General features: G+C 35.9%; 1 protein-coding gene across 1 annotated transcript; it reads left to right on the forward strand.

Moving 5' to 3' along the window:
- The first annotated feature begins 263 nt into the window (after positions 1 to 263).
- LOC100617407 (olfactory receptor 10R2-like) lies at positions 264 to 13,167 on the forward strand. The gene is made up of 3 exons (XM_056816186.1): positions 264 to 547; positions 1,816 to 1,912; positions 9,178 to 13,167. The coding sequence occupies exons 1-3, from the start codon at positions 525 to 527 to the stop codon at positions 10,141 to 10,143; spliced, it is 1,086 nt and encodes a 361-aa protein (XP_056672164.1). The 5' UTR covers positions 264 to 524; the 3' UTR covers positions 10,144 to 13,167.
- The last annotated feature ends 1,256 nt before the right edge of the window (positions 13,168 to 14,423 follow it).

The raw sequence follows: 14,423 nt of genomic DNA on the forward strand, positions 1-14,423 counted from the left end.
GGATTAGATCCTGGGTCATTCTGATTCCAACTTCAGTGCTAAATTCTCTATGTTCAGTTGCCACTATAAGGAGAACTATAGAAATACAGATGAGGATTGTGCTGGCCAGCCCAGGATCTCATAATTTGAGAAAGTAGTAACGAGAAGACAGGAGAATATTATAGGGAATTGGCAGCTGTGTTGTCTGCACACACAGTACTCAGTAAGTCAGTTCCCTAGTGAGAACCAATGAAACCCAGGAGAAAAAAACCAAGAAATTCTCCAAGTATCTTTTTTCTCAATTTGAAGACCAAGCTTTGGTGTTCCTTGTCCTAGTCTTGGTTGTCTCCTCTTAATCCTAGTCACTAATTAGGGAAAGGAAGGATCTGTGTCATAATGACTCCCCAGGGTCACAGTGACACATAATTACTGAACAGGGTGTGGGAATAACTCTTGACAAAAAAAGAGAAAGGAAAACAACTTTGATGATGCTCTTCGGGATGCCTGTTTAGAGCAATGTCTGTGGAGAGGAGGCTGTTCGGGGAATGACACTGTTCAAGGGAATGAGGTGAGAACAGAATAACACAAAGAGCTAGAAGGAGGTGGATTTCTTTCATTCATCTAAAGATTCATGAAGATGACAGGGGGGAAGCAGAAGAGCTGGAGAGTGGCAATAGTTCTGGAAATCTTACTTGGGAGTATTCTAGAGGAGAAAGGGAAATATACCCAGGAGTCTCTGAAACCAAATACCTGCTTAGCTAGAAGTCTTGGGGTTATTTTTCTGGGAATGAAGTAGAAGATATTGGTTTGTTGATTATTTGAGAGACTTTAACTCACGTTGGGACTTGGCAACTATTAATAAATAGAAAAAAATTGTTTCATGTCTCAAAGGTGAGTTTTTTTTTTTATTTCATGGATGACCCACACTTCCATGAATCAGGGCCTATTTGTCTTCAGTCTTCAGGTGGGTGATGGTAATAAGGTAAGTAGATAGGGAGTTAAGTTGCTGAGAAAAAAGCAAGCTGCTAATGGAAAATGAGATGGTGAGGGAAAGGAAAATAATGGGTATAAGATATAGGGAGAAAGACAGTAGGGGATCAGCTTAGAATAAATGCAGAAGTGACTATGTTGAAATGATCATGGAAAGGAAGTTTCCAACCCATTTTTACTTACTTCTAGCTTTGTGAGTCCCTTGAAAAGTTTTCTACTGGAGAACTTTGTCTCTTTCTACCTTACTTGCCCCTCTGTATCATACAAAATCTTTCAGTCCCCTTTTTAAAATTCAATCTCTTCTCTCCAAAACCTTTTTTAAATCTCTCCATAGACTCTCATTGCCCTCCAAAGTCAAAGAATGAATCTGTCTTTCATATCTTAAGTATGTATGTGTGTGTGTGTTAGTGGCATGAGTTTGTAAAATTTCCAACATGGAGAATCTCACCATTGAAGCAAATTGACAACAGATCTGAAAATTAAAGTCTTAGACATTTCCCTTGAGTCACTAAGCAACTTGTCCTTGGCATATGGCTACTTGGCATTCATTGTTGCTAGTTGGTACTTGGCATCCATAACTGCATAGAAAGTCCTCTGTCTCCTATGAGATATTCCAATATCTTTCCAAACATATCTCATTTAGTAAGACTCCCTAGGTTGATGTGAATGGCAAAGGATTATTCCAGTTTCTGTGAACTGCATTTTCCCCAGGAATTCTCCCACCCATAGCCACACTTCAATGCAAAAAAAAAGTTCTCAGAGATCGAATATGTTATTGACAAAATAAAAAACAAGTTCATGAAAATAATGCTGAAGTAATTTTGTAACATGACTGTTTTGATCTAGAAAGACTTGTGGCCCTTGGATATCACTTTCCTGTTTAAATCTGGGAATGAATCTACCACAGACAATGTCAGAGATGAAGAGCCAGAGCACTAATAAGGTAAGGGAGCCCAATGGTTGGAAGAAAATCTTGGTAGTACTTGATTCATTAACCTGTCTTTCAGTCAGTCTCTTGGTCATTCAGTCAGCACAATATGGATGTTACCTTCTTTTTACACAGAACATTGTGGCACCAGTGTGACTCAATAAACAGTTTTGGTCCCAGAAGTAAGAGTTATCAAATTAGATCTGCCTATTCTCAGTTGTCTTAATTTAGGGAAGAATTGTAGTCTCTTAGGACCTCAATTTCCTTATCTGTACATTGGGAGAAATAACACCTTATGAAATGCCAATTAATCAATAGAAGTGAAAGTGCTTTGAAAAATCTTTCAAGTAAAATATCAATTTAAGCATTCTCTTTTTTCCAGTATTAGGGGGAATGGTAGAAGAAACAACAGAAATAGAAGGTTTATTCCCTATCTTTGGAGAGTTTATAATATACTTGAAGGGATACTCTGCTGTGCATGGAACTGATTATGGAAGAAAGGAAGGAAGGAAGGAAGGAAGGAAGGAAGGAAGGAAGGAAGGAAGGAAGGAAGGAAGGAAGGAAGGAAGGAAGGAAGGAACAAAGGAACAAAGGAAGGAAGGAAGGAAGGAAGGAAGGAAGGAAGGAAGGAAGGAAGGAAGGAAGGAAGGAAGGAAACAAGTAATTGTTAAACACCTGCTATGTGTCATGTAGTATAGTAAATACTTTATTATTTTTGCCTCAGGAATACAAGGAAAGAGGGCCATTGTTTCTCTCCACCTTAGATTGGCATCTTCACCCTGTGTACCAAAGTGAGTAGTGGAATGGGGAATCTGAGGTAGAGAGTGCTTAAGAGATTTGCCCAAAGTCACCCAGCCAATAAGTAGGACATCTAGAATTCAAATCCAATTATTTTCCTTCCGGATACATCATTGTTGCCATCACATCACCCTGATTTTTAGTAAGTCTTCATACAGAATCTGACTGTTACTTAAAATAATCAATTCAGGACCTCACAAATACAGATGCTACTCTTAGTCCTCAACAGAATAAATAGAATCTCGTAAAAGGATTAATTTTTTGAGCCAACTTATAAAAAATCACACCAATGGGACTACATTTTGTATGTTCAATGGAAAGGGGGAAAATGAAAATCAGAATAGGTCAAATTAATAGTATATAGAATGCTTCTTTTATTGCTATTTATCTATAGTATAGTAGATAAAGAGTTGAGTTCTGATCCTGGAAATCTTGTTTTGAAGTCCTCTCTCTGGCACTAAATAGCTGAGCAATCTTGAGCAAGTCACTTAAGCTTTCAACACTAGGCAACTTTCCAAAAAAAGTTACTTAAAAGGTCATGATCCAGTTCTTCACTAGTTCCTTAAGCCAATAAAGCCATAGTATAATAATGGAAAAAGGAAGACTGTTCAAGTGAGAACAGGAAATCCACGAAGTATATAAATAAGGAATTGTCAAGAGAGAGGTTGAGGCAGGATATATAGATTGGAGAATTATCAGCACACAGATGGTAATTAAATCCCTGGGAAATGATGAAAGTGATAAGTAAAGTAACATAGAGGGAGGAGAGAAGAGGTAGCAGGACAGAATCTTGAAGGATACTTTAAGTTAAAAGGGTGTGGTCTGCCAGAGGATCTATAAGTGAAGACTGAGATGGAAAGGTCAGGAGGGCAACTAGACATGATGGTGACCATCTGATAACTAAGAATTAAAATGAGACAGTACAGGGGGCAGCTGGGTAGCTCAGTGGATTGAGAGTCAGGCCTAGAGACGGGAGGTCCTAGGTACAAATCCAGCCTCAACCACTTCCTAGCAGTGTGACCCTGGGCAAGTCACTTGACCCCCATTGCCTAGCCCTTACCACTCTTCTGCCTTGGAACCAATACACAGTATTGACTCCAAGATGGAAGGTAAGGGTTTTAAAAAAAAATGAGACAGTACAAATTCTTCTACTTCAAGTCAACAAACAATTATTAAATACCTATTTTCTGCAAGGCATTGTACATTTGGGCATTAGGAATTAAATTTATTTTTAATTCAGTGCTACCAGACATAAAATGCTATATTCCCACTGAAATGACTCCACAACCCTTAATTTATTCTGTTAAAGGTTGTTTGCTTGTTATCTCCCTCTCCCCCACTTGGGACTGAGTTCCTTGAAAACAAAGCCTTTTGGGGACTTTCTTTGAACGCTAGCCCTTAGAACAGTCTCTGATACACAGCTGGCACTTATTAACTGCTGGTTGACTTGACTTGATATATACAAATAAATCCAATACAACTAGAATGTGAAAAGTTAAAGTAAATATTTAAACAACGTTCTCAAAGCAGCTGAGAGTGAAGATTCCATTTCTATCAGGGGATTGTAAGACTTCATGGAGAAAATAGCACCTGAACTAATCAAATCTGGAAAGAAGAGGAGAATTTGAACTGCTAGAAATATAGGAAAGGATTCTTTTTGAGGTTGGGGATAGCAATGTGAGTGTGTGTGTGTGTGTATTTGTGTGTTTGTGTGTGTGTGTTTGAGTGAGTGAGTGTTGTGAGTGTGTGTGCACTGAGTTGGAGTAGAGTAGAACAAAAGTGGAAACAAGTGAATAACCCAGTATTACTAGAATGTAGACTGAATAAAAGTAAGAGTAATAAATAGGGCTTGACAAATGATTTGGCTCTAGATTGATTGTGAAGTATTGTATTAAATGATGGGCTAAGACGCCCCTCATTAATCTTAGGACCAAGTAGGTGGCAAAGTGAATGGGACTCTGGACCTGGAATCAGGAAGAACTAAGCTAAAATCAGGGCCTACCTCACAAGATTTTTGTGAGCATCATATGAAATAGTATTGTAAACCACATAGCAAAGTGTCTGATACATTAAATGAATTATATAAATGTTAGCTATTTTCATCATCATCACTAAAGATCTACTGAAGGTTGTTAAGCAAGGGAATGATATGGTCAAATAACAGAATTCTAGGTTTGGATTCAGAAAAATGTGGGTTCAAATCCTGCTTCTGTCCCTTATTCTCTATGTAATTATGGGGCTCACTGGGACTTACCATAAGCCATGAGAAAATTGGAATCTGGTGGGTAGATGAAGATCTTAAAATAGGAATTCCCTAGACTTACTGAGATCAATGTTCCTACAACATTTAAATATATATATATATAATATATATTATAGATATAGATATAGATATAGATATAGATGATGAAGGAAACCCCAGGTCAAGATGTAATCTAAATAATTTACATCTTTCAAAAGAAAAAAATAGGAACTTTAGAAAAATAATAGAATAATTGATCTATGTCATTTTCTGGATTTCATTCTGTTGGGCACTCCATGTATATATGTATATAGTCTCTTTTTTCTGGTGGTTTTAAGGATTTTCTTTATCAATGTAATTCTGAAGTTTGATGATGGGCTGTACTGAACTGAATTTTCAATTTCTGTGAATTTCAATGGTTAGCATCTGTGGATTGTATTTATTTTTATAGTCAAGAATGTATTAAGTGTTTACTGTAATAAACCCTGTACTAATTTCTGGGAATATATAAAGATAAAATGAAAACAAAACAAAATATATATAGTAGATGAAAGGAATTCTCAGCTGGGAAGGTGCTAGCAGTGAGCAGGACTAGAAAGGTCTCCTGAAGATGGTGGGATTTGACCTGACTCAAAGATAGTCAGGAGAACTGAGTTGGAGGAAAGGAAGAAGTGAATTTTAGTGATGAAAGCGAAGCAGGGCTAAGGCAGTACTGGGTTTATTGTGGTGGTGGTGGTGGTGGTGGTATTTTGTTTCTTCCTGAAGAAAATAGAGAGGCCCGTGTAACTGGTCATCGAGTGCATGGAGGAAAGCAATGGCTAAGAAGCCTGGAAAGGGAGTAAGAGGTCAGGTTATGAAGGTTATGCCAAACAGAAGACATTGTCTTTAACTTTGAAGGCAACCATGTGTTTTATTAAAAGTAAATTGACGTGGGTCTATCTATAGTTAAATAAAAATAATTTTGGAAGTTAAGGGGAAGATGTATATTTGTTGTTTCATTTTTTACATTCTGGATAGTTTTCTTGAATAATTGGGATATAGTAATTAGATTGTTTTCTAGTTTACATTTTCCTGAACCTCAAAGCTTTCGAAGATGCTGGAATTATTCAGAGAAAGGATGGTTGTATCTGAAGTCAGAGGTCTTAGATTTAAATCCTAGTTCTGCATTTTATTGCCTGTGTGACACTAGCCACAATATTCTTTCTTTCTATATATTTTTTTTTCCTTTTAGCTCTCATTATGTGGAGCCTGGAGCATCTAGGTGGCATAGAGAATAGACTGTTGGTTGTGGAGTATGGAAGACTTGATTTCAAATCCATCCTCAGACATTAGCTGTATGACCCTGGGCAAGTCACTTAACCCTATTTGCCTCAATTTCTTCATCTATAAAATAAGCTCAAGAAGAAAATAGCAAACCATTACAGTGAAATTCCCCAGAAGAAGTCACAGAGAGTCAAATATGAATGAAATGGTTAAATAACATATGTGAAGCCTAAGTTCTTTAACTTATTTACTTTGACCATCTTTCTGTAAGTCCTAAATTTTCTATGAAATCAGAACAGGCCCCAGGCAGATGTGGACAGATGTCTTGGACAAGATGATATCAATATGAAGTAGGGACAAAATTGTGAAACCATTGGCTATTCATTTTGTCGTAGCACCATCAGATAACCTCTAGGACTTCTCCTTGCCCTCATTCAAAACAAAGGTTCAGTGGAGTCTTTGAGAATTATAGACTTTGGTAAACTATGTTATGCCAGAAATTGAGAGCCATATAAGATCATTGTACACCAAAGCATAATCTCTTTGAGGAAAGTCAACATGGTTCCATATGAAGAAGAGAAGGAAACAAGCATTTATTAAGCACCTACTATATGTCAGATTCTGTGTGAAGTACTTTACCAATATCTCATTTGATCTTCACAACAACATTATGAGAAAGATATTATTATGGTTTCCATTTTACAGTCAAGGAAATTGAGGCAAGTAGAAGTTAAGTAACATGGACAAGATCACACAACTATTAAGAGTTTGAGGCTGGGTTTGAATTCATGATTTCCTGAATCAAGGTGCAGTACTCTACCCACTGTATCACTTACTTGAAAAAAAATTGAAAATTCTATTATTATTCTAAGAAGGAGTTTATAAAGATATTCTTAAGAAGATCTTTTCTGTATAATTTATTTGAAATTTTGGAAATCATTTGACACAATTCTATGTCAAAGGAAATAACATTACACTAAAGGGAATGAAAAAGAGTTTGGAGAAGTACAGGGAGATATCTAAATTGAAAATAGGAAACATTAATATTTATTTGGAAGAAGTAGGGAAAGTGGGGCTCCCCAGGGATTCATGCTAGGTTGCTTCTAAATGAATGTTTTCATCAGTGATTAGAGTAAGGAAAAGATACTGAAATCTACAAGTTGGTAGTTCGTTGTTTTCTTATGTCACAAAATACTAATGGGTGGTCAATAGACGTGAGAATAACCTCTTACCTGGGGCATGCTAAGGAAAATGACATGAGCTTCATAAGCAGGAGATTTAGATATCAGATGCCGAAACATTTGACAAAGGTAGAAAAGGTAGGAAAAAGCGACAGAGCACAGAGAATTAGTAGCTGTAGTTGGAAGTTGAGAGGTTTTTTTGGAATAAGTAAGAATGAGTTTCTTAAAATTCAGATACTGATACACTTTTGGTACAACTATGAACTTATATATAACAATTCTGGAGATCAATGTAGAACCATGCCCAAAAGGCCCTAAAATTATGTATTGTAGATCTGTCTCCCAAAGAGATCAAAGAAAAAGGAAGTGGATGCATATGTACAAGAATATTTGCAGCACTTCTTTTAGTAGTGGCAAAGAACTGGAACCTGAAGGGATGCCCATCAACTGGGGAATGGCTAAACAAGCTGTGCTACATGGAAATAAAAGAATATTATTGTATCATAAGAAATGAAATACAAAATACTTTAGAAAAACCTGAAAGACTAATATGAACTGAAGCACAGTGAAGGGCACAGAACCAGGAAAACATTGCATACAGTAATACAAATATTATACAAAGTTCACCTGTGAAGGACTAAATTATTATCAGCAGTGAAGGGATCCAAGATAACTCTAAGTTATGCATGATGAAAAATGCTATCCACAACCATAGAAGGAACTGTTAGAATCTGAGTGCAGACTGAACCATACTTTTTTTACTTTATTGACTTAATGACTTTTTTCTTGTATGTGCAATATATGTCTTCTTTCATTATATGAGGAATATAGAAATATGTATTGCATGACTCTATGGGTATAACTTCTGTCACAATATTTACAGTCTCAGGGAGAGAGGAAAAGAGGGAAGGAGGGAGAGAATCTGGATCATGAAAACAATTGTAAAATGATTTCTCTATGTAATTTTAAAAATAGAAAAAAGGAAGAAGAAAATTGAAAAATTTGAAAATCAAATTTCCATTATAACAAAATAAAGTATACTTTAAAAATGAATTTCCTAAAACTTACAGCTAGATAAAAATTTAATGGGCTCCCTGGGTTTGAAGATGGTACTGAAATGCTTATCCTTGGAAATGTTAAAGGAATAGATTGTTGCCTATTAGAAAAACTGGGAAGCTATTCTTGTGTGTTATAAGAGTATAAACAAATGTGCTCTATGGTTCCAGACTATGTTAGTTCCTCAAAATTGTTTTTGTTGAGTTGTGTCTGCCATTTTATGATGGCATTTGGAGTTTTATTGGCAAAGATACTGGAGTGATGTGCCATTTCTTTCTCCACCTCTTTTTATGGATGAGCAAACTAAGGCAAACAGGGTTATGTACCTTGCCCAGATTCACAGCTAGTAAGTGTCTGAGGGCACATTTTAAATCATAATGATGAGTCTTTCTGACTCTAGGCCTGGTCATCTATCCATTGAGCCATCTAGTTGGCCTAAACCCTCAGATGCAAGATAATAGCAAACCTGCTTCTCCTTTTAAGATGAAATATCCTTGGTTGCTTTGAACAATGTTCAGATGGACTGACTTAAAACCTCTCAGAATCTTGGCCATTTTCTTGTGAATATGAACCACAAATTTACCAAAATCCTTCCCTCTGATAATTCAAATCATTCATGCTATATTGTCCTCCAATCACCAAATCCAGGGTAAAAACAATTGCTAGATCATTCATAAAAAAGGAATGAACCCCCTTTTCCTCAGTGTATGAATATGAGACTTTTTCTTCCTTCACGCTAGGTCATTCCCTGGAAGCAGCTTCCTTTGGAGAACTTCACCATGGTCACTGAATTCCTGTTGCTGGGCTTTTCTAACCTCAACAAAATGCAGTTTGTTCTCTTTGGTGTCATTCTCTGCCTCTACCTGGTCATTCTGAGTGGAAACATCACTGTTATCACTACAATCTGCCTGGAGCACAGCCTCCATACTCCTATGTACTTCTTCTTGAGTGTCCTTTCTGTCTCTGAGACCAGCTACACTTTAGTCGTCCTACCCAAGATGCTCCTCAACCTCTTATCTGTGCTCAGGACAATATCCTTCACCAGTTGCGTTGCCCAAATGTTCTTCCTTCTTGGCTTTGGCACCACCAACTGCCTATTGTTGGGTGTGATGGGTTATGACCGCTACACTGCCATCTGTCACCCTCTGCGCTACCCAGTCCTCATGAGCTGGTGGATCTGCAAGTTGATGGCAACCACTTGCGGCATAAGTGGCTTTCTGGTTTCAATATTCGGTACATTTTTGGCCTTTAGTCTACCATTCTGCAACTCCAACAGAATCAATCACTATTTCTGTGACATTGCACCTGTCATTCGTCTTGCCTGTGGGGACCCCTATATCAATGAAGCAATTATATTGATTGCTGGAATTGTGGTACTTGTTGTACCTTGGATGTTCATCTGTATCAGCTATGGCTTCATTATCAGAACTATCCTGAGGATCCCAACAACTGAAGGGAAAAAGAAAGCCTTTTCCACTTGTGCTTCCCACCTCACAGTGGTTGTATTCCACTATGGATGTGCATCTTTTGTCTACTTGAGGCCCTCATCCAAACATACAACTGACAAGGACAAACTGGTGACTGTGACTTACACCATTGTCACTCCTCTATTGAATCCTATGGTTTACACACTCAGAAACAGGGAAGTTCGGGTAGCCATTCAGAAGGTGATGAACTGGAGAGGATTTTCTCCTAAAATCATATAACACAGATATAGACTTATATGCAAAAATCTATAAGCTACACCTATAGTCATAGATATGGTTCAGGTGCTATTGTCTGGGCTTGATGCTTCTCAAACCTATTTAGAATTTTCCTCCTCTGGCCAGTCAAGTACCAGGGAAAGGTGTACCAAATATTATCAGATCTACTATGGGAAGAAATGTATTCTACCACCTAATTGTCCACTAGATTTAGAAAGATCTTAGAATAGTCTTTAAAAAATACCCTTCCCTTCCCTCTTGGAATCAATATTATGTATTGGTTCCATGACAGAAGAGCAGTAAGGACTAGACTATTAGGTTTAAGTGACTTACCGAGGGTTACACAGCCAGGAATTGTCTCAGGCTAGATTTAAACCCAGGACCTCCCATCCCTAGACCTGGCTCTCAATCCACTGAGCTACCCAGCTGCCCCCTTAACATGGTCTTTAAGAAGTGGTTGTTATATTTTAGTTCTCCTTTGAAACATGTCCTTATGTCAATGGAGTGCAGGCACAGGGCAAATATTCTATAAGAAATATAATTGCAGTTATCTTGGAAGATCATTTTCACCATAGGCTTAACCATTACTGGTAAAGTGACTTTAGACATGCAAGAATGGTACCAAGTATTGTTGTAAGATATTACACACCCAGTGGATGAATATTCACACAAAAACACACATACACACATATACACTCACACATTTTCACCTTTCTCCTGTCAATTTTTAAAAGTCAATTATATTAGGCACTGGATATTAAAAAAAAAAACCCAAAACCATGGCTCCTATCTTCAGGGAATTTACATTCCCTTAGGATTAGATAGATGATAGATAGATAGATAGATACATAGATAGATACATAGATACATAGATACATAGATACATAGATAGATAGATTTGTATATATAAATAAAGATAAACATATATATATATATATATATATATAAGAAGGGAGAAAAAATTAACAACTAGAAGGATCAGTAATAAGATTTGAAAAGGAATTAAAGGCATAAATGTAACAAGATGAAAGACAATAATTCTTATTTTAGAAGACAACAAAAAATAGGGAAATGATCTTCCCAGAGTCATGTAGCTATTAACTATCTGCATCCAGATTTAAACTCAGGTCTTCCATATTCCAGGCCTCATGATCTAGGCATTTGCATGACCTTGGTGTTCCTATGATCAAGAATCAGTTGTAGTTAAATAAGACATAAGGGTATTGTTATGTTTTGATGATCTTAGGAAAGGAAAGGAAAGGAAAGAGAGTGAAAAAGTGGTAGGAAAGGTGAAGAAAGTGGGGGGAACTTGTTAGGATGCAGCAGTGGAAACCAATATAAATGAAAGATTGGGGGAAAAGGCATATAGCTTTCTCTTTCTCTCTCCCATACATACAAACACATGTGCACACATTCATACATACATGCATATTTTGACACAAAAATACATTAATCTCAGAAGGGAAACATAACTGTAGAAACACTAGATACAATAGATATATATTGAATAGGAATTTTTAAAAGGGTACGCATATTTATTAGCTATTAGTGACACTTTAGCAAAAATTGGCACTGTATTAAGACATAAAAACCTCAACTACAAATACAGAAAAAAGAAATATCAAACACATTCTTTTCTGATGGCAATGTAAGAAGATGGTGTTCAATAAAAAATCCAATGAAGAAATAATTAAAAGTAATAGAAACTAAATAAAGAAATTCTAAAGAATTGGTAAATCAGAGAAAAAATGATAGAAACAAGAGAAATTATCTAGAGCTAAGGACAATTAGAACATTCTAATATTTTTATACCAAAGCATAAAATTAAACAAATAAAATGAAATGACAAAAGTAGCAAAAATGAGAAAATTAGCCAATTAAAAATCCAAATAAATGACAAAAATGCAAATTCTGAAAATCAAAAAGGTAATAATAAAAATAAAAGCAAGAAAAAACTTCTGGAATTAATAAAGAAAACTAGATTTATTTTTAACCAATGAAAATCAAATTGTTAGTCTCACAGGTATAAAAAGAATTAATAAGTAATGAAGAAATAAGAGAAAATATTGGATTCTATTTTATCCCACCATATGCCAATAAAACCATGAACTCATGTGAAATAAAAATTTATGAAAATATAAAATACACAGATTAGAAGAATAAGAAGAGAATTTAAATAACCTAATTTCAGAAAAAGAAACTTTAATGAGAGACAAATGAGTTATCAAATTGGAGGGATGGAATTGGGAAGAGGAAAAACCCCAACAACCTTGAGATCAGTTATATTTACAAAGAAATACTATCAAAGTTTCAAAGAACAGGTAATCCCAATACTATATAGATCAGTGATGGCAAAACTTTTAGAGATGGAGTGTAGGCCCCACCCATGCCCCACCCCCCAGTACCATGGCAACTTCCCCAAAAGACTGAGTGCTATCCTCCCATCCCCTAACCCTCCCACCATACCCCAAACAGGGGAGGAAGAAAGCACTCCCAATGGGCTGATGGGTGGAGGGGTGGATAAAGTTAAAAAATATCCTTATTGTAGGTGAAGAGAGGTAGGGGTGAGGCCCAAATGGTCTGCTCCAGATCTGCAACCTGTGAGTCAACCACCTTACCCCCTATGAGCTCCCATAGGTTGCTGGGCAGAGAGGAGGGGGATGTGAAAAATTGTCTGCAGGCACAATGAAGTGGGAGATGAGAGCATCTCTGACTGCCTTTCTAGTAAGGAACTGTGGGGGTATGGGGCTCATGTGCCATCTTTGGCACCCATGCCATAGGTTTGCATTCACTGATATAGACAGCAAAAATGAGAAAACATGATCTTATGAAACCCTATCTGTAATAACAATATGATATTAATACTTAAACCAAGGAATGTCAAGACAGAGAAATAAAAATATGTGCTAACATCATTAATGATCATGGACACAAATATCTTTAATAAAATATTTTCATAGAGAGTATAATAAATTATCACAAAGTTTATTACTAGGATTACAAAGTTTATTCAAAGTTTGGAATACTATAGGCATAATTTGCATATTAATTACAATAATTTTTTAAATTATGTGCATTCTTACAAGAACATATACATAATATATATTTGTACAAATATAAATCCATATATGTATGTATTCAATTCTTTATTAAAAGCACAAAAATAAGACTAATTTTTTGATACTGACTTTCACTTTTCCCCAAAGTATTTGTGGATCATTCTCCCAGCAGCCAAGGAGCTCTGTGTTTATCAGATAATAGGCTACTAGACTTATTTGTTCCAGTCAGTCAGATATCTAATATACTTTGCAGATAAATCGCTTTAACCAATACCAAATCAATTTTATTATTACTCTTTGTAGAAATTTTTATATGGGCCCCTGCTAGACCCTTTTCCTGAACCTGGAACCTCCATGAAGAAAAAAAAATACGAATTGCTCTAAAGCCCAAAAAGAATTCATGGAAGAGCTTCAAAGGGGTTTTAAAAATCTAATAAGAGATGTGGAAGGGAAATTGGGAAAAGAAATGAAAATGATATAGGAAAATCATGAAAAAAGCATTAACAGATTGGTAAAGGAAGCAAAAAAATGCTGAAGAAATTAATATCTTTAAAAAGAGAAGAAGACAATTGGTAAAAGAGGCACAGAAATCCAAAGCAGAGAACTTCAAAAGCAAAATTGATCAAATGGAAAATTATGCACAGAAGAGAAAAACTTTTTGAAAGACAGAATTGACCCTTTGGAAAAGTACAAAAATTCACTGAATAAAAAAAAAGAAGAACCTGCAAAATATATCATTGGAAAAGTAGCTGAACTACAAAATAAATACAGAACAGGTAATTTAACAATTATTAGCTTACATGAAAGCCATGACTAAAGAAAAAAGAACTTAGATATAGTCTTTCAAGAAATTATCAAGGAAAACTGATATTCTAGAAACAGAAGACAAATTGGACAGAATTGGACAAATTGACAGAATCCACTGATTACCTCCTGAAAGGAAAACTGCTAAGAATATTATAGGAATATTTGCAGTTTCTACATGAAAGGATCAGAGGGTCTGGAATATCATATACCTGAGGGCAAAGGAGCTAGGACTTCAACCAAGAATCACTTATGAATCCAAACTAAGCATAATTATTCAGGGAGAAAAATTACTATTCAATGAAATAGAGAACTTTCAAACATTCCTGACATAAATACCAGAGGTGAATGAAAAAATTGACTCTCAAAAACAAGGCTCAAGAGTTTCATAAAAAAGTAAATAAGAATGAGAAATCAAAA

This window comes from Monodelphis domestica, chromosome 2, assembly GCF_027887165.1.
Source record: "Monodelphis domestica isolate mMonDom1 chromosome 2, mMonDom1.pri, whole genome shotgun sequence".
In the NCBI taxonomy this organism is placed as follows: domain Eukaryota; kingdom Metazoa; phylum Chordata; class Mammalia; order Didelphimorphia; family Didelphidae; genus Monodelphis; species Monodelphis domestica.